Source organism: Sardina pilchardus, chromosome 24, assembly GCF_963854185.1.
Source record: "Sardina pilchardus chromosome 24, fSarPil1.1, whole genome shotgun sequence".
In the NCBI taxonomy this organism is placed as follows: Eukaryota; Metazoa; Chordata; class Actinopteri; order Clupeiformes; family Clupeidae; genus Sardina; species Sardina pilchardus.
Window position 1 is genome coordinate 17,273,909 of NC_085017.1, and position 25,906 is coordinate 17,299,814.

The 25,906-nt window shown below is 39.5% G+C and overlaps 5 protein-coding genes across 6 annotated transcripts in view; 2 read left to right on the forward strand and 3 right to left on the reverse strand.

The window, feature by feature from the left end:
* Positions 1-1,663: 1,663 nt before the first annotated feature.
* Positions 1,664-6,126, reverse strand: psmb9a (proteasome 20S subunit beta 9a). The gene is made up of 7 exons (XM_062529740.1): positions 5,999-6,126; positions 5,753-5,888; positions 5,503-5,570; positions 4,908-5,039; positions 3,083-3,212; positions 2,344-2,485; positions 1,664-1,866 (listed from the first exon to the last, which is right to left on the reverse strand). Exons 2-7 carry the CDS (start codon positions 5,804-5,806, stop codon positions 1,739-1,741), a joined length of 654 nt encoding a protein of 217 aa, XP_062385724.1. The 5' UTR covers positions 5,807-5,888; positions 5,999-6,126; the 3' UTR covers positions 1,664-1,738.
* A 2,004-nt stretch (positions 6,127-8,130) lies between these two features.
* Positions 8,131-11,753, reverse strand: psmb12 (proteasome 20S subunit beta 12). The gene is made up of 6 exons (XM_062529745.1): positions 11,579-11,753; positions 10,032-10,102; positions 9,814-9,945; positions 9,309-9,438; positions 8,930-9,074; positions 8,131-8,375 (listed from the first exon to the last, which is right to left on the reverse strand). Exons 1-6 carry the CDS (start codon positions 11,624-11,626, stop codon positions 8,248-8,250), a joined length of 654 nt encoding a protein of 217 aa, XP_062385729.1. The 5' UTR covers positions 11,627-11,753; the 3' UTR covers positions 8,131-8,247.
* On the forward strand, positions 11,718-14,103 carry psmb13a (proteasome 20S subunit beta 13a). Its single transcript, XM_062529743.1, has 8 exons — positions 11,718-11,850; positions 12,127-12,220; positions 12,333-12,430; positions 12,694-12,834; positions 13,169-13,284; positions 13,366-13,424; positions 13,584-13,735; positions 13,922-14,103. The coding sequence occupies exons 1-8, from the start codon at positions 11,789-11,791 to the stop codon at positions 14,031-14,033; spliced, it is 834 nt and encodes a 277-aa protein (XP_062385727.1). The 5' UTR covers positions 11,718-11,788; the 3' UTR covers positions 14,034-14,103.
* A 704-nt stretch (positions 14,104-14,807) lies between these two features.
* On the forward strand, positions 14,808-17,829 carry psmb8a (proteasome 20S subunit beta 8A). Its single transcript, XM_062529744.1, has 6 exons — positions 14,808-15,269; positions 15,610-15,751; positions 16,143-16,254; positions 16,629-16,758; positions 17,245-17,449; positions 17,652-17,829. Exons 1-6 carry the CDS (start codon positions 15,126-15,128, stop codon positions 17,738-17,740), a joined length of 822 nt encoding a protein of 273 aa, XP_062385728.1. The 5' UTR covers positions 14,808-15,125; the 3' UTR covers positions 17,741-17,829.
* Positions 17,830-20,060: 2,231 nt separating this feature from the next.
* LOC134072871 (BOLA class I histocompatibility antigen, alpha chain BL3-6-like) overlaps positions 20,061-25,906 on the reverse strand; it is a 37,508-nt gene continuing 31,662 nt past the window's right edge. For both annotated transcript variants that reach the window (XM_062529741.1, XM_062529742.1), the window contains exons 3-8: positions 25,098-25,376; positions 24,557-24,838; positions 21,404-21,523; positions 21,208-21,225; positions 20,873-20,925; positions 20,061-20,777 (exon numbers count right to left, since the gene is read on the reverse strand). In XM_062529741.1, the coding sequence (XP_062385725.1) occupies positions 20,888-20,925; positions 21,208-21,225; positions 21,404-21,523; positions 24,557-24,838; positions 25,098-25,376 (737 nt within the window). In that variant the 3' untranslated portion in view covers positions 20,061-20,777; positions 20,873-20,887. The remainder of the gene's footprint in view (positions 20,778-20,872; positions 20,926-21,207; positions 21,226-21,403; positions 21,524-24,556; positions 24,839-25,097; positions 25,377-25,906) is intronic.

Consider the following 25,906-nt stretch of genomic DNA (forward strand, 5'->3'; position numbering starts at 1 on the left):
TGTAGTAAAATGGTGGATATAGCGTTTTGGAAAAGAACTCTTCAAATGCCTAATCCTCTGCAGTGAGTTTTGAAGTGAGAAGGTGTGGTTGTGCTTATGTAGCTTTAGAAAAGGGTATTGTGTTTAGACATTGGGGAACATGGAGGAAACGTTTGTGAAATGTGTTTTAGCATTTGAGAAAAACTGTATTGTAGCTAGTCTTGAAAACAGCTGGTTATCCGCTGTCGTAGCCTGTTGCCAGTAGACCCACATGCTATTACAGCCCTAATAGCCTACACCCTACTGTATGGCCATAATAAATTACAATTGGGGGGGGGGGGGAACTGGAAAAAAGGCCGCATCATGCAAATAATCAATTTATTCCATAGACGCGTTTCGGCGTTCTTCCTTCTGTTTTTCAATTGTATCTTATAATTTGGTCAGCACTCTAAAACTCTTGAGGGAAGCCTAGGATTCAGCCCTGTCGCACTGACCAAGGAATACCAAAACCTGTCCTTGTCAATTCTGCCTAGCAACAAGTGAGTTATCTCGAAATTTAATGACGGTAGGATCTATCACTAAAACAAAAAGTCAGGGCTGTCCAATGTATCAAACATATATTTATATATGTATATGTATATGTATATATGTCTATGGTATCAAACCATCTTACATCACAATTTTGGTCATTAGAACGTTAGGGGAACGTTTTTTCGTGGCTATGGGGACGTTGCTTAACTCTTTCCCGGCAGGGCAAAAATAGGCCAAAAATGACTCTGATATTTCATTATGCTGTGGGTGACCTAAGCAAATGTCAGGGAAAGTATCTATTTTTCCTTGAAGCCACATACTTGGGCTACACAACTATATGTTTGTCATGGATTTTTTATATCATTTATATTTACCAATTATCATAAATTTGCATACAATTAGCATATTCCGGACAATTTTTTTTGGCCTATTAGCCTGTTTGATGCTCATTGAGCTCAATGCAAATCAAACAGGCTAATAGGCCTACTGGAAAAAGCCCCATGCCAATCTCTAGCTATGGTGAAGGGTATGTGATAATGTGGGGCTAATTTAATTCCAAAGGCCAAGGGAATTTATCAGGATGCATAATATCCTGGATCCATGAAATAGCTGGCCTTTAAAAATAAAAATCTGCCTGCCCTTATATGTTAACCCTATGTGTTAAATTCCCATAGGGTTACAAAGGGGGTCAAATACTTCCTTCCCCTAGCATTTAAGGAAAACATGTATTTATTTACGATACATTCTTCAATCACAAAGAAAATTGGTGTCCTTGGTATTTTAATTTTATCTTAATTTTTTTAATTAAGGCATTAAGATCAATTGTCAAATGATGATTTTATATTCCTGTTTTAGCATGGTATCAAATACATGTGCTCCCCACTGTATGTATGTATGTACTGTATGAAAATTATCCTGTGGATTTTGCTCACGCCAAGGGGTAAGATGGCATCCAAAATGTCTTCAGATTTTGAATAAACAATCATCAATTCCAACTGTAAGGCAAAAATGTGTGCTGTATACAGCAAGTCATGTGCTCAATACAAATAAGAAAATAATAATGAAAAAAAACTTGGTCACACATTTGCAATGCAAAGTCACCACTCATTTCATAACTTGTCTTTCACTTTTTCCACTAAAATATGAGTAGACCTTATTGCTTTAATAAGACCTTTAATACATTTACCTATATGACATATGCAAAATGTGCATATTTCAAATCCTACAATTACTGATCAAAGAACTTTGGCAGGTCATTGCCAAGAATGCATTTCTCCTCCGAGCCTGCTTCATCAATGGTGACAAGATAAGCCACACCACCACTGGAACCATCTCGACTCATCGCCAGTGTCAGAGCTGCCAAAGGAGATGGGAACCATGAGTGGGGGAAAAAATTATGTTGTGTAAAATGCAAATAAAAACTAAATGTGACATAAATCTACTCATTTCATGAAACAGCATTTACAAACGGAAGTTAAATTCAGGAGGAGCATTTGCTAAACAGTCTGGGGTATACCCAGTACCAGTTAACCTAATTAGTTTTGAAATAGTCCTCCTTTTGATGTCTTTATTATTACACACTCTTTCCAGCCTTTTGTTTCCCCATCCTTACTTTATTGAGAAGGTGTTGCTGGAATCAAATTCAAAATGTTTTCTATGAAATAGTCAAATTTGTCATTTTCAATATTCAATATGTTGTCTATGTCCTTTTCGCAGCTACATATGGACTTACAAGATTTGCAGATTATCGCATTCTATTTCTATTAGCATTTTACACAACATCCCTACTTTGGGGTTGTAAGGAATAATAATAAGAAAAGGAGAACAACTCACCATTCACAACAAACGTCTGACTCTCTCTGCGGCTCATACCCTTCCGATACTCGGCGTCCACAAACCCATAGATGTACGAGCTACCAGAGCCACCCACAGCAAAGGGCTGCCTGGACAGGAGGCCATTCAGGGTCGCATACACCTGTATCAAGAGAAATATCAACAGGGGACACATGAGAGAGGTGTGTGTGGTATAGGATAGAGTAGAGTATTTTTGTTTTCTTTTATGATAACTGAGGAATGCAGCCATTCTATATATTCACATCTTTTCTTCACACACAGAGAATGGGGAAAATGTTAACATAATAAATAACAAAACTCATAATCTGAATAAGCTGCAGCTCAAATTAGCATCCAACATTTGGGTCCAAGTGGACACAGGGACCCTCTTGAATCCAACCCACAGTAATTTCAGATTTCCTGTCTCCACTTCGCGTCGGGGTCCTGTTCGCCCTGTGGGAACTTATTTTCCGATAATGACTGACGGACTGACAGCATTATCCCTTACTTATACCACAGAAGTGGCAATATCACTCTTGAAGAAACTTGAAACTTGCTTGAAAATTAAAGAATCTCAATCATCTGCTGTGGTGAATATGTACATCAACAGTTTGGAAATATACATACTACTGCATACTGTGTTGAAATGAAAAAGACAGACCAAAGGTAAAGATAAAAAAAGGTAAAAGAACACAGAACAACAATGTAAGTCAGCAGAATGACATAGAATAGGCTTGACCTGTCCGCCTTTTCTCCTGTCCCAACCGGCAACGATTAGATGTGCTGACAGTTCCTCTTTGTACTTGTATGAGATGTTCTTCACAAGGGTAGCTGCAGAACGAACAAGGGGGTCTTCCCCCAGTTCAATGCTGTCATCAGCACAAAGAAAGAAGTGTTCAATATAAACCTGTTTGAGACATTACTTTGGACAATGTCAAATACTTTGTTTTCATCATCTTATGATATGCAATATGGGCCGAATTCTCCCATTCGCAGGTAAGTCGTGTGTTTAGTCCTTTTATATGCACTTCCAGTTACACACTTTACAGTTATGCACATTCTCCCATTCCCACTTCTGTCACACCCGCAGTGTGCAAGTCCAAAATCGAGGCAGCCTAATGAAAGTGGACTTTCTCATTGACCTTCTGAGGTTGCTTTCACACTGGGTCCATTTAACTGGACCGGACCCGAGTGCGGTTACTCCTAACGTAGTTGGTCTCCGTTCACATTAAATGTCCGTCTGCGAACCCTGGTCCGTTTGCATCATAAGCACCATGCTTCTAGACATGAACTTCCAGAATATGAGGATTCTGTTTGCAAATATCACTTGGCAACACAGCAGAAGGCGGTGCAATCAAAGATCCTTAATTATTGACAAGATAGAGCAACATAATGCATCTCTATGGAAGAAAAATTCGAACAGTTCCTGTCTGCTTAAAGAGGCGTGTCGCAAAGACGTCATAGTGGGATATCGATCTCTGTCAGATTGGCAAGCAGTTCAGTTCGAATGTTAACAGGTCTGCTTAAAGGGGGATTTAGCCCCCCTCCCCTTTGCGAAGACAGAACGCGGAAATGATCGAACGTTTGCGCCTCTCGCTCCGCTTTAACCCTCTCTGGTGCAATGAAGAAGACAAAGGTAAAGATTCTTTAGATTCTTTAGAATGTTTGCTTAGCAACCTGCTCCAGTGTTCTAGCAAACCGGACCCCAGACCAGAGCCATATAGATACATATATGTATCTATATGGCTCTGCCCCAGACCACCCAGTTCGCACCCGAGTTCAGCACAGCTGTTTTTACATGATCAAAAACAACCAAACCATCGGACCAAACAAACCCGGGTTCGGTCCAGGGGACCTAGTGTGAATGGGCCTTGAATGTCATTTGAATCCAGAAAGAACACAAACCAGTCATCATAGCCTAACAAAGAATTGACTTGACGACATTTCACTTTTGCCCTTAAATTTGTTTATAAAGGGATTCTTAAAGTCCTACTTCACAGTGAAGTTCTGGAATTAAAACAACCTGGGGTCTATTTGTGGTTGATAACGGGTTCAAACTTTCATTAAGTTACACAATTAATCTGCGCAGTGCTGCAAGATGAAATGCGCCCCCTGATTTGACACTACCAGACCAGGAAGCCAGGCATTTTTCTTCCTATAGAGGTCTTGTTAGAACCTCTTTGCACACTTTCAAAGTTCCCAGTACTATTGGTTTGTCTGTGGAAACCCTACCACAGAAGTGTACTTACATTTTCAGCATTGTCAGTGCTCAAAATGTAATTACACTACACATGCTAGCTTCCCCCTTAGCTTTCACTGTAAACCCATGGTGTTAATCCAAAAAGTGGTCTTGCTCAATACAGTGATTAACGTAATTTTGTTCTCAATCAAATGTTTGAACTTGTTAACTATGAATAGACCCTATAGGCTGATTTTACTCCAGAGACTGAGTTATGCTATAATGCAGATATGGTAAGAGATAGCCTGAGCATATTGGCAGAAATCAATATGACATACATGATGTTAGTCCTGTTAGAGTCCTAAGAATGTGCTTTATTACACACCTGTGCACATCCAGTTGGTAGTTGACAATCTCAGCAATGGTCTGTGCGTCAGCAGCAGATCCGGACAGAGCACAGTAGATCTTATCATGGAGGAGGGAGAGCTTATTCATCACTCGGTTCACGACTGACGCCCTGTGAAAAATGCAAGTGTGTGTGTGCGTATGGCAGAGAAAGAAATTGGAGAAAGCAGCAATGAGTAAACGTAGTCTTTGTTTATCCGTTCTGTTTAATATGTTGTCATCTGTGGCCAACTATCTTGCCTGTGGATAGGCTATGCACTGTTCTGGGTACCAGCTTGCAGATAATGGATAATATGTAGTCACATGAAAATTAGCACACATAGCTTATTTACAGCATTTGGTCAGTCAAATAATTAGCATTGTTGATCCCCATCAAATAAACAAGTAAATAACACACTGATACATCTGTCTAATAGTAAATTTAGTCATTTTTCAAAGCGTACACAAACTGGTTATCATGTAGCCATGTTGCTCAAGCCTAGAGGGGTGGAGTTCCAAAGGTGATTTCAAGTCCATATAGGCCCAGACAGCAGGTGCACTTTGAAACAACGCAGACATACAGTAGGCCTACATACCCTGCAGAAACGCGCGAGTCAGAGCCCAACACGATGCCTCCATCATATTCAACACCTATGATCGTAGTCTGTGAACAAAACAAATTCATTCTAAAGAGATTAACATATAGAATGCATCAGGTAATAGGCCTATCCATAAGCCTATAGAGTAGGCTATATTATGCGATTATAGCGTCTAGGCAAGAATATTAAACTTGTATGTAGGCCTAGGGGCCTACTTTTTAAATCTTCGAATGGTGAGATGACATACCCCAGTTTTGACCTCCTGCGACAGCCAGCTTGGTCCACCGGATTCTTCCAACATTTTCTTCAATGATTCTTGGCTTCCAGTTCAGCGCTTGTGTGAAGGCTACTTGAATGTGCTGTGCTGAACACGGTAATATGATCTGAGTGACGCAACACAGGCCAACAGAAAAAAGAAGAGGCGAATCAAGCTAAATCATCTTCACAAGAAGTAGTCGCAACATGAGCGTGTTAGTAACGTAGCCTAGCCTACTTCAAAATGTTGTTAAAGTCTTCAGCCAGTGGTTTAGCATTCAGCCATTTTCCGGGTTGAACAGAAAATGAAACTAAAAACTTCTCGTCGCGTCATATTGCCTCTTCTTGCGTGTTTGCAGCTGCAAGGCTGACCTGTGCTTGAACAACTCATAATTATGAGACTTATTCCCCTCAGATTGTCGCCCACCGAATGATCCAAATGAAGGGGTCTGGCGCAATGACTACTGATTTTTGGCAAGATGGATTTAGGGTAGTTTTTGTATTTTACAAATGTTGTATTTAAATAATATTGATTGATAAATAATGATTAACGAATAGATTCCAGATTTCCAGATCGTGTAGGGTAATATTTGTGGCACACATTTCAAGTAGGCCTAAATAATCCGTAACACTGGACAGTCAGGTTTAAAATTATTTGGGCATATTGTGAAATTATAAATTAATAGGCCTACTGTTTTAAATTGTGTATTTTTAATAGATATAAATTAGTCAACAGCCATAAAGAAATACTCTGGTCTAGTCTCGCCATTTTCACAACTCTGAACTAGAAATCTCTATTTAAACTGGCTACGTACAGCCTCATATGCTGGAGGATTCATATGATTTGCAACCTATATGGAAAGTAACTAAAAGTTCTTGAAAACATCGGGCTTTCAACAAATTCATGAAGACATTCTCAAAAATACATCATGTCAGGAATTTCAGGAATAGCTTCTCACTCTAATATCAACATGAAAAACAAAAATAAAAATGTTGAACCTACTTCATCCAGTGTTGAGGTTGCATTATTTCAGAATAATGGCTTATTTACATATTGATACACAACATTTCAGTGACTTAATGTAAACAATCAGCTATGGAAGTTTTGTGGGGATATCAAGAGAGACCTGCCCACTATTGGAAGCCAATGAAGAGAGAAGTTAGCCAGTGTGTCTTGTTTGGCTGATTAAAGGGATATTCCGCCATTTTTGGAAATACGCTCATTTTCCACCTACCCTCGAACAAAACAATCGATATTTACCTTTCATTTATCCTCTCAAGTTAGAAAGTGCAATAAGACCAACTGAAAATGAAACCTGGCGTTTTGCTAGGCTGATTTGACATGGAACTACACTTTCATCTGGCGTAATAATCAAGGCAACTTGCAAACTACTGGCACTACTACTGCTTGTTGTCTATGGGGACTATTTTCAGATGCTGCGTACGATATCACTGTGCCTATGGTACGTTTGCAAGTTGCCTTGATTATTACGCCAGATGAGAGTGTAGTTCCATGTCAAATCAGCCTAGAAAAACGCCAGGTTTCATTTTCAGTTGGTCTTATTGCACTTTCTAACTTGAGAGGAGACACGTTTTAAATGGGAAAATTACCAGAAATCTTTGTCACTTTTAAACATGAAGCTAGCAGGCGAGAAGCTAATGGTCTAATCCGATTCAATGATCTATGCTAGGCTGAAGCTAAAAGTTGTATCGCCAGACTCACAGAATGGCTGGATGAACGGGAACAAGGTAAATATCGATTGTTTTGCTCAAGGAGAGGTGGAAAATGAGCGTATTTCCAAAAATGGTGGAATATCCCTTTAAAGGTGGATTGCTGGCAGGCAGGCAGGCCAGCTAACAGTGAATTACAATAGTCCAGTTTGGAGATGACCATGGCCTGTACAGGAAGTTGTGTGGAGTCTTATGTTAGATAAGGTCTGACATTTCTAATGTTGTTAAGGGCAAACTGACATATTTTTGCTATGTAGGCCTATTGCTATGTATCAAGTGAAAGGATTTAAGGTTAATTTAGTCTGCAGGCTTATCAGGCAGGTATCAGTCTTTCTAACGAGCTTTGATATCAGATAGAAGTCAACTTCATATGCAATCATAAACAATGGTCTTTGGCTAGATTCAATTTAACTAGGATGACCAGACCCTGTGCTTGAGATTGAATATTTGACTAACCCGATAACCGATAAAAAAAAAAAAAACTTGTTGACAGCTTCACAAGTCTCACAGGCCCTGTCAACAGAAATTAAACTAGAAATTTAAATATCATACTGTATATTCTATTTGTTAGAAATAGATCAGTTTTGTTTACCTTGTAATTCTGCAATATTTGCCTCCGCAGTAAAATCAAACACAAAGTCAGAGACAATTCTATATTTTATTATCCAAAGATGACCAAAAACTGCCAAAATCTATCATTTATTGTAATGTATAAAATAGCTGTTAAATGCACCAGGTGGTTTTTAAACAGTGTTTCTACTCGTCATGGAATTTGGGAAGCTTGTCCCCAGGGATGACCACATGCTCGACCTCATCTTCTGTGATCACTACTAAGTGAACAACACCACCACTGACATTATCTCTCCCCATGGCCAGAGCAATCGCTACAGAGAAAAAAAATGAAGAGAATTTAGTCATTATGTACCAACTCGTCAATCAAGCTGCTATGCAGTGGATAATACAATAAACCAACTTTATCATGTTTATGTATTAATGTATGAACATAAAAATAAATAAACAACATATCAGCATCCATACTGTAGCTAACACCAGATCGATTCTCAAATTTCACTTGAGATTGAGAATGGGTCTGGGGACCTTCTCTTTCGATTTCCAAGGAGCGTAATCAGCATTGAAATTAAACTTAAATTGGTACATTAAACTCATACAACAAACACATCATTAGTTAACAAAGATTTTAAATGCAGTTGTTTATCCAATTTCAAGGAAATACACATCTAAGTTGTTCAACACTGATGCCATAGCACAGCCTGGACGTGTTGAACAGCACTGCTGACTAATTCTGAAATCATATAAAACTTCATGTCAGATAAGCAGTTGCAGTTGGATCCTAGGTTTTGGACAATCAAATAAATCAACTTCAATGGTAAGGTCTCCTGGGTTTACCCAGGTCTGCTGTAAATTACATTCTATTTACCATTGGTGGCAAACTGTAAGCACTCCTCACGGCTCATGTCAGGTTTGTACTTGGCATCAACGTAGCCATAGATGTAGGTGCTCCCCGACCCTCCGATGGTGAAAGGTTGACTGAGCAGCATCCCACCCAGAGAGACAGTGTACACCTGCGTGGCCAGATTGACAATGGTTTGGAAAACTTTCATATAAATGCAGTTTGTCAAATAATGAACATTATGATGTCTCGACAGATTGGAATCCCTTAATCCTTAATCTACTGTAAAATAACTGGATTTTCAAAGAAGAGTGAGTAGGATTAAATTGAGTACAAAACATTATTTATTGCACACTGTAAGTTCAACAGACCCCCCTCACCATAGCTGAACTGAGGATGGACTCACCTGCGGTCCCTTCTTTCTGTCCCAGCCAGCAGTGATGAAGCCCGCTTGAAGTTCATCTTTGTTGTGGTAGCAGAGCTCCTTCAACACAGAGGCAGCAGCCATCACAAGAGGAGGGGACTCCATCTGGATACTGCCGCATAGAGGTTTAGAGGGGACAAGAGCAAGTTTATTATTGTATTCTTACCCACAATCAGATTTTTTTGGAGAGACATTTAAATTAAGTTAAATTGTCAGAGAGACATACTGTATAACCAGAGTGAATTTGGGATTGAAAAGACATTTTCAATTCAGCAGGGACCTAAACGCACAATAAAACACTGTGCTAAGGAGCAGGGACCACATGCTAAACCTCATAGCCAGGTAATGCTAAATTCTCGAGAGCTTCTTGGTTGCGTGGTTATAATCTAAAGCAAGACAAAGTCACTCTAACACATTTCTATTTTGGTGACTTTTTAATGAAAGCGTGGAATAAAGTAGAACATGGTTCAAGGTGGAAGAAACCAACCTGTGGAAAGATAGCTGGAATTTTGCCATTTTTGTAACAGCCTGTGCGTCTGCTAAGGAACCAGCAATACAACAGAATATCCTGTCATGGACCTGAATAAGCTTGTTGATTGTTTTAGAAGATACATAGGACCTGAAAGAAATGTTGAGGGAAAAGTAAAACAGGTGTTTCAAGCTGTATAGTTTAATATATGATGAGGTCAATATATTTAGGCCTACCCTCCCATGGATGCCCTGGAGTCAGACCCAATGACAACTCCTCCATTGAACTTAACTGCTAATATAGTAGTCTGAAAGGGAAACAATGAGACATTAACGTATATTGCCATTGATGATGAAAATAAGGTGTCATCTACAAAATGTAAAGGAACACGCTTTGCTGGGACAAACCTGAAATGATAGCTACATGCAAACGATGAAAAATGAACCCTATTCATTTACTATTATATATATTTGAGCTTTTATGCCTTTTAATGATAGGATAGTACAGAGAGACAGGAGGTGAGTGGGAGAGAGCGATGGGGTGGGATCCGGAAAGGACCACGGGGCGGGAATCAAACCCGGGTCACCGGCGTGCGGTGCAGGTGCCCCAGCCAGTCGCGCCACTGTTGGGACCCCTATTCTATTACTATATAAATAAAAATACCTTACCTTACCTTACCTATTCATCTATTTAATTGTAAAATCAGTTGCACACAAATAAAATGCATGCAACATTTCTCTTTTGATTTAGAAAACTGATTCATGCTTTATTTTTTATTTTTTTAAATACATGGTTATACCTACTTCAATAACACTGTATTATAATAAAATGCAGACGTTTCTTGAGATTAGACGATCTGCCTAAAATAGGGCTATACCCTGTATATCATGGCATTCAAACTCCAGTCTACTACCTGAACATGTGACATGTGAAAATGAACATGTGATTAGACCCACTGATATCTTGTGCATGCTCAATCTATGGACTCATAGTGCCAGCAAAACATGGTTAATCTTTTAAGTAGGCTAACTCAGAATACAACCCAGATTCCTATCATTTAGTCTACATGAACTAAACACATGTGAAATCTTTAGGCTGATTGCTGCTTGAAAATCTCAGTGTTCTTGCACAGGTTTATGGGAACACAAGTGGTGGTGGCAGTGGCACAGGGATCCCATTTGCCTCATTTTGAAGATACTCATTCTTCACATTATTGATGATTCTGTTGGATAAATTAATGTGATTCATGCAGTGACAACATCTCTTTTCCTTTTTACAGTGTAGGTAGCTATCTTACCCTACTGCATTCAATTGGATTGAATGCTCAATAATGTCAGTTAATAGGCTACAAAACGACTAATGAACTGGCTAGATTGACTAGATGGATGCACCTATCACAAGCTGTTTTGTGATGATAGAGTATAAACTAGGTCTAAGGCTATTGTAAATAAATCTAATCCATGTGTATTCTAACTCAAATGTAGGCACAATTCTAGCTCAAATACGAAAGTGAAAGCTCTAACATCTAGGCTACTTTTTAGCCTATTCATTTTAATTTCGTTCGATCTAGACCAGTTCAACGCCGCATCGACCTGTTTTAACACGCAACATCAATCGGACGTTTGTAAGTATTAAGTAGGCATATGTAAAACAGGTTATCCTATCCTTATTCTTTGTAATAGGCTAGATCATTTTACGCGACATAAAGTTGTCAACATGAATCAACACCATGCCATCGTTATTAAATATTTATAGTAGGCTAGACTAAGAAAGCTATACTTACTCCGGTGCTGACACCTTTTACTGTCGAGTTTGAGATATATCTGTCCATTTTTAGTGGCCGTCAAGTAGGCTCTTCAAGATTGTAGGCTTGCCATGCAAACTATCTGCCTCTTCTCAGCTGAAAGACACAGCGACCTCGCTTGATGCTGGGAAGCATTGCCGGGTGAATTGGAAAGCCAAACATTCAGAAGGGGGAAATTCGTACTCCAACATGGCACTCTCTTACGTTCTTGAAACACCTGTAACAGGTTTTAACTTTGAAAATTCGACGAGGTGGGTGAGCCTGTCTTTTTTCTGATATATTTTGCAAAGCATTCTTCAAATTGTATCTCTGCCGAACTTTATGATGTTAACAATAGCGCCTTTATATCAAAAGTGAAAGTAGCCTATTTTTTAGTATTTCATCTTGAACGAATGCGCCAGTTAATGTTTCGCTGGATGTGTTTTTACGTTTGGTGATGGTGTTTGTCAATCAGTTAGTGGATATACATGTAGCCTGCTATGTGCCTTTTAAATATGTTCTGCTTCCATTGGCCATCTCATCTTCAGAAATGCCAGATTGGAGAGTTTACTTGGGGAGATGAAGGTCAAGGCACCTAGACCACTCAAAACAGGGACCACAATCGCAGGAGTTGTTTGTAAGGTAACCTAAGCATTAAATAAGTAGGCCTATAGATTAAAAAGAAACAAAGTGAATTTGCACTAGCTAAGTCTGACAAACACTTACAACAGTTGTCTGATCTGTTTCTTCACAGGATGGGGTGGTTCTAGGAGCAGATACTAGAGCCACTTCAAGTGAGGTGGTGGCTGATAAGATGTGTGCAAAAATCCACTACATTGCTCCAAATATATAGTGAGTAGTACACTTATGTGATTGCACGATAGACAGCTATGATACAATTGTTTATACTTAAGCAATAAGATTTCTTTGCACCCTCAAATCTGAGATTAGATTTTCATCCATTAGTCCACCACATTGATAACCTATATCATACAATTATGTGTTATTTCTACATTTACAGTAGTAGAGTTATCAGGCTCTACACAGTATATGGAAAACTTTTTTTGTGTGTAGCTTGTTATCTTTCTGATGCCTGATGTTCTTTCTTGTTGTAGTTGCTGTGGTGCGGGCACAGCAGCAGATACAGAGAAAACCACGGAGATACTGTCTTCCAACCTCGCCATCTTCACCATGAACAGTGGCAGGAACCCACGCCTCGTCATGGCTGCCAACATACTACAGGATATGCTCTTCAGGTTTGTTGGTTGGCAAAGTAAATATTGATGGTGCAGCTTTGATCCTATGGAAATCAAAGAGTATTATCATGGATAACAACATGATATTCAGTTTACTGTAGGCCTACCTCTCCATTATTTTGAGTTACTGAATTGGTTGATGGGTCAGATAGACGTATCAGTTAAACTGCTGGTTACAATTAAAACAGTTATTTAACTGTTAGAATACAAGGCTGAAATGAGATTTACAATGGATTACATAGATTTATTCACCTTGTTATGTAATTCTGTTCTAGACCAGCTCCAAATAAAACCACCCAAGTATATGTATGCTTACTGTACATTTGTCTTTTAGGTACAAGGGCCAGGTTGGGGCCAATCTGATCCTTGGAGGAGTAGACTGCACAGGGAGTCACCTTTATACTGTTGGGCCCTATGGAAGCATGGATGAAAAGCCTTATTTGGCCATGGGTGGGTGTGGATGTCAGGGGAGAATATGTGCCATACCAGTTTGTTATGCCTATAAAGTAATTCGGGACTTTCTCTTTGTAGGGTCTGGAGACCTTGCTGCTATGGGGATACTAGAGGACAGGTTCAAAACTAATATGGAGGTATGATTATTCATGCAAGGCAGTAATACATTAATCATTTCAGTTCAGGCCGTTATGGTACTGTTGACTATTGTTATGCATTTTCAAAACATAGCAGAGAAAAACAGTCCAAACATTGAACTTCTCACAATCTTTCCCTCAAACATGTGTAACCCTTAGATGGAGGATGCCAAGACTTTGGTGCGTGATGCCATCCATGCTGGCATAATGAGTGACCTTTGCTCTGGAAACAATATAGACATTTGTGTCATCACCAGAGAGGGTGTGGACTACATAAGACCATATCAAGAATCAAAATATAAGGACAAGAGGTGAGTTATGCCTGTCAGAGACTTTAAGTTACAGTATGTGCACTGATGTGGTCTGCAACATTTGATATCATTATGTATCAATACACCATACAGTATTCTGATGTAATATCAAGCACACAGACATTCCTGTTACAAATACAGTATACATGTACAAAACTACTGTTAACCTTTTACTTTTGTTTTTAGGCAAAGGAAATACAAGTACAAGCCAGGCACAACTCCTGTTCTGGGGGAGAATGTGATTCCCCTTGAAATTCAGCTAGTGGAGGAGACCGTACAGCGGATGGACACAGCTTGATAATTACAACAAATTACTATTAAATAAATTGCATATCACATGGGAGAATGTGTCATGTCTGTCAACTTTTACTATATCGTGTCCATAAAATTGAAAAATATATTTGTGAAATCCACAAATTTGTCGATATTTTGAAATGTCATTGGGCCCCCAGCAAACTGTCCTGTTAGCCATGAAATGTGTTGTTCTAGATGCATTCACAAAAGCAAACATTAGTCCACGTTAATCTGCGTGGAAAATCAAAATTGGACAATTGTATGCCAACAACAATAATCTACCAAAAACAAAGTCCAAATGCAGTGCCTAAAGGCACTTTCTTGTTAAGCTTGTGAAGGGTCAGGAGAATTATTTTTATTTTGTCAGTCCCTCACAATGCTTTTGCATTCTAACGCAATAACCTGCTTTTGACTTTGCATTTTACTTTTTGTATATTGAAAATGCAAGTATGAAATGTTCTTGTGTAGGATGCATGCACTACGTAGCTACATCATGATAGAAACTTTTTCATGAGAGTTCGACAATCTTTGGAATATAAAAGATTATACTAATCCCACAGAGTGTCATGCACGTTTTCCAACGTGTGAGTGAGATTATTTGGTTACACTTGTGGCCTTCTATGCTCAGGACATGGCTTTGATCTGTTTTTCTCATCCAGGAAAAGGCAAACCTAAAATGGTAACGTCTACCCAAATACAGGTGACGCTGAGCAAGTGACTCTATCATTGGTCTAAAGATCGATGGTGAGATCACAAACGAAATTAAACATATTTTAGTGAATGGAAGCTTTTTCATAGGCTGTGTTTTATTAGAAATAATCTAATTGCATTAGCTTCGATTTCGCAATACTTGACATATTATTGACGTTTTCAATACTTCTGCATTAGACTACCCGGAATTCACTAATCCTACCTACAATGAAGCATGCGATGAAAACCTGATAATCGAAAGCGCACAATGCCTTTAAGTCCTTTCGGTTTCGACAGGTCTACAAATCCAGGAAAGAACATATTTTTTCGACAGTAGAAGTATTTCATTAATGTCATTTTCAGTTAGTTGATCTTTTCTATATCGCGCACCAACCTTTACTACAGTATGGCACTTCTTGATATCAGTGGATTTAAGTCTCGGTCGGATCAAGGAGTTTTCAGAACTGAATCGTTGCAACAGTGGAACAGAGCGGATCACTTTACTTTTGGATCAAAGTGTCAAGAATTTGCCCTGCCTGTTGGAGTAGATGTAAGTAACTTCAAAGAAAGTATTTATGATAAATAGGATAAAGTGAAAGCAAGTCGTGAACAAATCCAATAAAACAAAAGAAAGACGTATAGGCTTCAAGTGTGAACCATGTCACTCATGTGTTGTCTCTTCATTAACTAGGCTAATTTAATTGCGATTATCAAACTTTGATCAAACATAGAGGGATTAATTGACCGACAGGTCCTCACTGCTTCTCAGTACGCGCTAAAGGCGCACAGCCTTGCTGGAAACAGGGCTCTTTAGGACAGCTTCATTCAACACTCACGGTGTTATTTATTCTCTATGCAACCATATATCTATCTAACCATCTGTTTTTCAGCCTGTTGGATTTTTGAAGTCGTGCAGTGGCGAGAACGGCGTGTCTATAGACCTGGACCATGGAACCACGACGTTGGCTTTCAAATTTCGCCATGGTGTCATTGTTGCTGTTGATTCCAGAGCCTCTGCTGGGCGCTATATAGGTAGGCTACTGTGAGTGCAGTTGTTGAAGATGCGGAATTTATAATGCATATTTTGGACTGAGGAGTCACAAAAGAATAAGGCAATAGTACAGTGTGTTCTGTGACTCCATTTTATTTCATAAAGTTAGCATTTGTTTAAATTTGTGATAGTCTGTAAAATAGGCTAGGCCTATAACAATTAGTTAATCACCCCTATTACTGTAAAATGTGCTATTCCTTGGACAATCCACGTTATGTCAACAATATGGCCGCCGCTGTATTTGCGAATGAGCCCTATATGATTCCTAAATCCTATAGGATTGTTGCTATTGGAGTCCTAGGATTTTGGTTCCAAAATTTGGTTTAGAGTTTAGGAAACAGAATTGTCAGTGCTCTTATTCTCTTTTCACAGCATCAAAGGAAGTCAATAAGGTAATAGAGATAAACCCTTACCTTCTGGGGACCATGTCTGGCAGTGCTGCAGACTGTCAGTACTGGGAGCGGCTGCTGGCTAAGGAGTGCAGGTCTGTTCCAGACAGTTTCTTACGCTTTTGAAACATCTGCCCAGAAACCTGGGATACTCATCCTCAATCTGTATTAAGCTGTGTCAGGGCTTCATTTTCATTTAAGTCTTTCATCGGGCATGTCCACAAGGGAGGGGTCAGAGACGCCAGAGTGGTGTAGATTTACTGAAGTTTGTTTGAGGCCCTGGCCTTGGACTGGATGGAAATGTGAAAATTATCATGCTATATGTTTTCCTCAGAATCTGTCAAATTAGAACACTGAACATTCAGATTTGGCCAAAATTCAGTGTTGAATAGGATACATTATAATCCAATAATTATTGAATGTTTTGAATGCCTATTATAATACTTGGCAATGTATTGCTGTGTCTCAGGCTTTATAAGCTCCGCAATAAGGAGAGGATCTCAGTGTCTGCTGCGTCTAAGCTGCTGTGCAATATGATGCTGGGATACAGAGGCATGGGTCTCTCAGTGGGCAGCATGATCTGTGGATGGGACAAAAAGGTATGGCTCACTGTGTGTGTGTGTGTGTGTGTGTGTGTGTGTGTGTGTGTGTGTGTGTGTGTGTGTGTGTGTGTGTGTGTGTGTGTGTGTGTGTGTGTGTGTGTGTGTGTGTGTGTGTGTGTGTGTGTGTGTGTGTGTGTGTGCGTGCGTGCGTGCGTGTGTTTGCAAGAGGATGAGAAGTGGCACATACTGTACTGTATGAAACAAAAGAGTACAAGCACATACATCATCTCAAGTTGATACAAATATAGTGTTCCTCTTACAATGATTTACATACTGGTAAATCATACAGAAATATTTTGATATTGTCATTATAGTTCTTGGGCTTTTTGTCTTTATTCAGATAGTGGAGTGAGAGAGAGAGAGGTGGGATGGGGAAATGACCACAAATGTGCAGCTGCTAGTGCTACAGCACCCCTGTATATTGCCATCTTAAGGTGGTTTCTGTATCTGTGTATCATTTTGTGTATGCGTTTGTGTCCATAGGGCCCAGGTCTGTACTATGTGGATGATAATGGTACCCGCCTCTCTGGCCGCATGTTCTCCACTGGCTGTGGGAATGGCTTTGCGTACGGCGTGGTGGACAGTGGCTACCATGAGGACATGACTGTAGAGGAGGCCTATGAGCTGGGGCTACGGGGCATTACCCATGCCACACATAGAGATGCCTACTCTGGAGGAGTGGTCAACAGTGAGTCTCCTTAATGTGACAGTTAATCAGAGAGTATAGTTTAATCTTAATTTAAATTCAGGTGCGTGAATAGTTTTTTGGTCATTTGGTGTATTGCATGTTGGCAGCTAAGTGATTAGCCAGAGGAACGGGGGGTGAAAACAAAGCTAAACAGATATAACTTGTATGCATATTAAAACGTTGCCTTTGTTTGTCTGTGCAGTGTACCACATGCAGGAAGATGGCTGGATTAAGGTGTGCCAGGAGGATGTGTCAGAGCTTATCCATCGCTACAAGAAGGGGATGTTCTAAATGTTACAAACCAGTTCACAACCTATTTACACTATTACATTTAAAATGAGTGCAGTACAGTTCACAATAAAATAACTCTTTCTCAATTATTGTGTTAATTATTGTCTTGTATTATTATTGTGTTGTTTCACATGTGAGTTTTTACTGTCTTCTGTATTAAGCCGGGATTGAGTAACAAAATCAATTAATCAAATTCATCAATTAGCTGATAGATCTTCTCTTAAACATTTCTGTGTCATAAAATCTTTATTTAATATTTTTGATATACTGGATTTTTTATTTCCATGAGCTGTAAATTACCATTAACATTAAAACAAAATAAGACTTGAAATATTTAACTTTATGTATAATTAAATGAATCTGTAATATATTAATATTTCTAAAACGGATAGTTCCGGTCCTTGATTATGATTGGCTGAATCGCATTTGATGCCGTTGTAAAATCCCAGCATCATATAGATAGATGGCTCTGTAAAATCCAACATAAACACACACCTTGACCGCATTGCGTTTGGTGTAGGGAAAATTAGGGAAAATATATCCTTGCAGCGGGAAGCGGTGGAGTGAGTTAATTGCGGTCAATCATCCCTATAAGGGCTCCTGCCGAACTTTATTTAAAAAACTGTCATTTTGGCCCCAGCTGTGGTGCAACTGGCTAGGAAGCCTGCTCCGCACACCGGCGGCCCGGGTTCGATTCCTGCCCCCACTCTCTCTCCCATTCCCTTCCCCTCTCTCTCCACTGTCACTGTCACTGTCACAAAGGCATAAAACACCCAACAATTATAATATAATAATTATTATAAATCATCACTTCACATAATTTCACAAGACAAGTATTTTTTATCTGATCTGGATTTCCTGTGTTTTGGCTTCTTTTCAAGTGGTGAGGGAGCTGGCCTTTGTTTGACAGATGGCCCATTGACAGTCACCAGTGACAGTGGGGAGGGGACAGTTATAGGTGTTAGTAGTGAAACCACCAAATATTTCTGAATGTTTTTTTCACTTTTATGTAACCAATATGTTTACAAGATGCAGACTTCAAAAGTTTTCGACAGATATATTCATAGTGTGTTTTTTTATACAGTTGAAGACCTTTGAAAATAGGATTTTGTAAGGTTGTGTTTACACTTTATTTAGATAAAAAAAAAAAAACATTTACATTCACTTCACTCTGATTTTCTTTGCTGATTGCTGAGGACTTCTAGATTATAACCATATGTGTCACTTTTGCACGTTTTCAGTTAGACAAAAAATGTACAAATCTAAAGTTGTAGCAAACTGCCTCAGAGTGTCTGAAAGGCCTCAGACCTGGAAGTGTTAAGATACATGCCTTTTGGCCTGTGCCTGCTGTTGTGCTTAGAATTAAAACATGCTAGTGGTCGGTGTCTGGTCATATTGTGGAAGGTCCTTAGGTCGACAGGACAACTTGTGACATCAACGTAATTGATTCGGCCACCAAATTGGATTCAAAATGTTTTCGCAGATCACAAAATTCATCTGATCCTCACCAAAATTGGCACAGACCATCTTTAGACAATGCCTCATGCATTTCTGGAAAAATTGACAGAAGCATTCGCCCGTAACAGCCAATCAAAAACAGTAAGCGAGCTCATATCTCAGTAACCTAAGCATGTATCAAAACCAAACTTAGTACATGGATTCATGACCCCATGGACGTCCAAGATATTTGGTGACCTTTGACCTCTAGGGTCGTTGCAATTAGCAATAGGGCATTTTGGCTTGTAATGTAACTTTGGATGTATTTTGAATTGAAACATATTAGTAGTGTCTTCTAATGCTGTTTAGACTGAGCTGAATATATGTCTTAGCCATATTCACAAGCATTTGCCCAACACAGACAATCGAAATCCTCGACACCACCAAGTGATCTAATACTTCAGGGAATCGTCGTTCATTGCTCCGACAACTTACAACTGTGTAACAGCATCGAGTTACTGTTGAGTCAGATGCCAGAGGTGCGTTCAAGTTCACCGAACTTAGGCGAACAGTATTCCGTTAGCCTTGAGTTTTTGGCGAACGTTTGCTAACAATCGCAAACAGTCTGAGGAGGTGGTGCGCCGCGAACATACAGTGGAACTGGACGTGAGTTTGACGAACGCAACAATGCAATTACTGATGGAATGTTAACACCAAATCGTTCAAATTTAACAGTTCAAAGAAAACTTGTTCACCTCGAACGTTCCCTATGGTTGCGAATTTGAACGCACCTCAGATGTGTTTAACTAATTTTACACAAAGTCACAAAAACATATGCCCTACAATTACAAGAAACCAGTGAAAAACACAACAGCACTCTTCATGGTGGTCTCTCTAATATTATTTTTTATTACCTTCAAATCAAATAGCCTAAGTGAACAAATCACATGAACATGAGTCAAACAGAAACCCCTGAAAATGTCCCATACTATGAAAAAACTGTGACAATTTCTATAGTAATGTGTGATGTCATATAAGACCTTAATAAAACATATAATAATAATAAAAGCAAAGATTCCAAAAAGCACATGAACCATTAGCTTGACACGATGAATTCACACAATGCATTCATGCTGTTGATTGGAAACTTAAATCACATAGCAAAAACTTAAATTTACATTCCCAAACTCTAGAACGTTGAACTACTAATACAGGAATAGAATAAGGAAAAGCACCCAACATATCTTTTATTTTAATCAGTGTATATTAAACTAACTTACAGAAAACCTTTTCACATTAAAGATCAATACATACCATCCAAAGAACTTAATTTACACACCAATATTTTTTTTCTAACCACATCCCACTCGGAAGTACAGTATAGCAAAGTAAATGGTAATATAAATTCTGGTAGCTATTTGTATAGCAACTGTCCAGCAGGTTTTGTTTAATTGTTTTTAAGATTTGGATGTTGATCAGCAGTTCCCACATAATTATTTGGTTGACTTTAATGTCATAGAAACCCAATCTCTGTGGCTCTTAGCTCCTCATACTATGAGGTCAAAAACATTTGACACTTTTGCCATCTTCCCTTCACCTCCTGCAAAGATGAGCATAACAGTAAATGTAAGTATAAGGACATTATAAGGACAGAGGCAACAGACAATTGAAAATAAATAACTTTAAGACACACACCAGCAATTTGGATCCTTATGCTTTTTCACTCGAGGCCTGGGAGCTGTCCTCAGCTACAAACAGAAAAGTCTGCCTTAGTTCAAATAACTCAGATTTTCTTTTTTTCCATACACAAAACACAAAGCTAACAAATGAAGAGTGTGTAATCTTCATGATAAAACTAGAAAGTAAGAATTGAGAGGACATCACTGAACAAGAGCCACAATGACAGATGTAACAGAGGATAAACAGGGTTTCAGTCTTATCGATGGACTATCAAAAATAGGAAGTAGGGCTTTAAAATAGCTGTATGAAATATCATATGTTCACAGCCATGAAAGTTGTGGGGTACATACCGTTAGCACGACTAAAGCCTAGAGAACAAACACGAAGACAAAATAAATGTTAATAAATCACATACTATAGGCTACAGACAAACTTAGATACATACAGTACATACTCCTTCAATTACACATGCTTACATGTAACAGGATAAATATCGTACTCTTGTACTCGTACTTAAACTCCACAAATCATCTCCATCAAACTTACCAGCCTTATTATCAGCATTCCTTATCTTTCTCAGAATCAAAACCACGGCAACGATGGCAATCAAGGCAATGGGCACAACCACACCAATGATGGTACCAATAGGAACAGAGGAGTCTGGGTCTGTGAATAGGAAGAAAAACAATGAGGCCGGAAGGACAGATCTGTACCACACAGTACCACAGGTTTTAGACCAAGAATTTATATTAATGTCTAGGAATGCACCAATAGCAATACCAACATTGGCCAATACTGCACTCATATAGTGGTACTCACACAAATGATACCACTTCAGCCCATTTCTCCTAAAGCAGCGGTTCCCAAACTTTCCCCCCGCATACCACCTACTACGTCCTGACTCACGTAACCCCCCCCCCCCCCCCCAATAGAAAGTACAGCCCTGATGTGTATTTTCCTGGAAATTACCTCCTTGTTTTTCAGGCCTAATTAAACAGAAACCATAAGTAAAGTTTCAAATAATTACCATTTTATTATACTTAAAATGAAAGCTGTTTGCATTACCTAAAAACTGCAGAGTTATTGCATTGGAAACTGCATGGAAATTACTTGTAATAAGGAGCTCAAAAGTTTATTACCATGAAATTACATAAAAAATACCATAGAAATAAATTACCACCTTAATTAATGCTGTTTGCATCGCTATTACCTAGAAACTGCAGAGTAATTGCACTAGAGAGGGACGCGGCTTCGGGAGAGCACCAGAGCAGAGGATCCTCCTGTGTCGCTCTGGTAGCCTACTACAGCGCCTAAACACATTTCTGGTGCCTGTCGGGTGAACGCAATTTGCCAACGGGCTATCATGTCAACTAGCCTACGGGCCATATCGTCTGCTGAGGTTCTGCCCCAGTGATAGCAAGACAGCGCACTGACGCTTGCTTGGATGCGGTTCGTTGGACTAAGTTGGCGTGGACTTTTCTGTTTGCTTTGTTTGTTTTATTATGTATTTGACATTTGTTTATTTGTTTGTCTGTCTTATGTCTTGGTGTCACGGGTACGCTGGCGATTACGCCACTCCGTCCGGCATCTTGTGTCTTGTTATTTTGTGAATTTGTTTGTTGTGTTGTCATGGGTACGCTGGCGACTACGCCACTCCATTTCGGCACTGTCTCTGTAAAGCGCTTTGGGTTGCACTCAGTGCACGTTAAATGCGCTATATAAATAAAAGTACCTTACCTTACCTTACTAGAAACTGCATGGAAATTACTTTTAATAAGTGGTAACAAACAAGGGATTGTAACCATGAAATTACATAGAAATTACCATACAATTACTACCTTATTAGCGATCTGTAATGTAAAGTGTTACCGTTTACAAAATGATTTCCTTTTAAGCAACACTAAAGCACTTTACCCAGCAAATAACGGTGTCAACAAGGTAGAGTAGGCTATGTTGCATGATTTAGGGAAGTAGGATGTATTGCAACATCGAAGAGAGTCAAATTTGTAGTTTATTATGTCTCATTCCATCGAACTATAGTACAGATCCGATCTAGTAAACTTAGGTTACATTTTGCGGTTATAGCCGAGGGCCGTGAATGCATAAGTGCCGTTCACCCTGTTACGAGTTGATGAACCACTGAAATGATTTTGTAAACATTATTTTAAGGTACAAAAACTCTTTAGTGTTGCTTTAATGTCATGTTTCCATATAATTATACAGACATCCCAAGTCTCCCGGAAGTTCCGGGAGTCTCCCGCATATTAATAGCGACTCACTGATGCCCGCAAATTACTTAAAATCTCCCGGAATCTAGAGTGAGCGGGCAAGATCGCGCACACAGGACACAGACTGTGCTCAAAACCGCGCACAGCATGTGTAGCGCGCACACGACAGAGAGGCAGAGCGAGAGACTGTTCATGTGTGTGATAGTGTGCGTGTGTCTCATGAGGCATCCTGATTGGCATGTTTCGGTAAGTCAACCAATCAATTTCCAGTGTGGGCGGGATTATATCTCTTCTCCCGAACCGTATCAATAGGTTTCATTTCAAGTGCATATTATTCAGGCCGGCTAGTTGCCAGGGCTACATGAAAACAACAAACTCCTTAGACCTGTTTAAAGTTGCAATGGAATAAGAATAAAAGCTGTTTACATTAATAGTATAAGCCGCCCATAAAGTAATCTACATATTCTTACCTGATTAGAAGTGCATTGGGCTATAGCCTGTATTATTGCCTTTTTCTTTTTTTTTTTGCGGGGGGGGGGGGGGGGGGGGGGTGTAGGGATACCTCCCTGAAATGACTTTTTGCAGGTTGGGATGCCTGATTATACCCTGATTCAAAATATTTTGTTTATTCATGAATTAGCCTGTAGACAGTAGTTACAGAAAATGTGAAAAGTATTTTTTTTTTTTATCACCTTTCCGCCATAGCCCTTTTCATCTCACTAGAAGCAGTTCGCGTACCACAGTTTGGGAACCCCTGTTAGGACTCTTGAGCTCTATAGCGTTTCTTTTTTTTGCTCATATTTCTTAAGTTGTACCAGTTGAACTGTACCTATCCTTCTTCAGCTCCAGACCTAGTTTGATGATTATAGGATGCTCTAAGTTATCAGCGCTATCAGTGCCCAGTTCATTTCAACGGCAGGTTTTGAGCACCAAGTTCAAAGTATGCACAAGTCTTCTTCACTAAATGCTTTGGTCGCAAGTTTCCCTATTCCACTTTCCCTTCCTCCTATACCACATTCTAGCTCTATGCAGATTTGTTTTAAGGAGCCATATCACTTTTTTGAAAACACACATGGCATGCGAATGTTGTTTTGTTGTTTTTTGCTGCTTTACCTATTATGGCCTATTATGAGTTCTGTCCATCATCGATGTGAAGTTAGTGACCGCAATTAAAATAGTGACATCATAGGACCAAAGTGAGATGCTAGTCTTGAAATCAGATACAATTTCATCTTTCAAAATAATCCAAAATTTTCTCCAGATTGTCTCCCAATTCATTTGCAATCATATGATGGCGGTTTTGCACATTTACGTTAAGAATATCGGTATCGGCAAAAACACAAATGCAAATACTGTACTTGTATTCTGTTTGAGAAAAAAACCCTGTATAATGTCAGTACTACCATGTTTCTATCTTTCTTTCTTGAGACTAGCTTATGTGATCTCTGTATCAAAACAGAAATAATCTTACTGCTGCGCTGTATCTCAATTTTATCCACAATGAGGGTCTCTCCACTCTTGTGGGCCACCTCACAGGTGTACTTCCTGTTCTTGAACTCTTCAGGTGACACAGTGAGCACAGCTCTCTTCTGGAAGGTTCCATCCTCATTGGTCAGTGTCTCCCCCACATCCACATCCTCATGCATCTCCTCTCCATCTTTCTTCCAGGTGATCATCACACCCTCAGGGTAAAAGCCTGTAGCATGGCACACAACTCTAGAGTCCTTTTGGAGGAGAGTGACCTCTGGGCGCACTGGAAGGACAAGGTAGGTAGAGGAGGGGATAGAAATAATGAAAAAGAATAGAAACAATATAACAGTAAAAATGAAAATGGTGGCAATGCAGGAATAAGAAGGCACATGGTGGTATAACGTTTGCCAACATGGAGTAAATATTTAAAAATGAAGTATGTACAGTCTCTTGGAGTAAATGAGTAATGTGTTTCTACATAATGACTGGAATCCTGCCCACTGTACAGTAACTGCAGTTGTCAGTGTTGTGTGCTGCTGTACCTTTCCTCTCCAGAGTGCTGCTTCCATACTGCACATACTTCTTCAGCCAATCAAGGCACAAGGTGGTGAAGTAGTTCCTCTCAGTCTCAATCCAACCTCTGTTGTTCTCCCACTTGTGCTTTGTGATGACACTCTCTGGTGTTGTGGCAATGACCTGCAGGTTCTTCAGATCCAGAATGACAAAGTCTTCTCCATCATAACCCCACTGATCAAACCCATCTGTAGCACCACTCTTATCATCCCACTGACAGCCGTACATCCTCTGCCAAGTGTGCACACCTTAGGGTGGGATAACAGTAAATATTTTAGAACACTCAGAATGACACATCTGATTCAGCACCACCTTCATCATTTGCAACAGTTCCACATTAATCCAACTCTCATTCAGAAGCTGTGTAACCACCATCAGCTTGTACTGTGTGCATCACCTGTATATGCAATCTCTGTGTAGTCACAAAACTCCGAGTTGGAAGAAGTCTGAGCCTTAACAAGACAGTCTCATATCACTGAGTTAAATCAGTGATGCTGTTTCAGTGCTTCAGTCTCTCTGTGATACTTCTCTTATCATTGAGGATCTATAAAATTACTTCTGTCATTATTTTTAGAATGTCATTATTTCTAGAATTTCTCAATTGACTGGGTGGCAGCGAAAGAGTTTGGTGCTGCTGTGCATGGTTATATTGAAAACAATGTCAGTAAATGAACATCGGCGCATGTGTGCAGTGGGTAATAATGTGACTGGGGCAATCAGTGGTGTGCCGGGGATAGCAATGGTGTGGAGAGTGACTGCTGTGTGTGTGTGTGTGTGT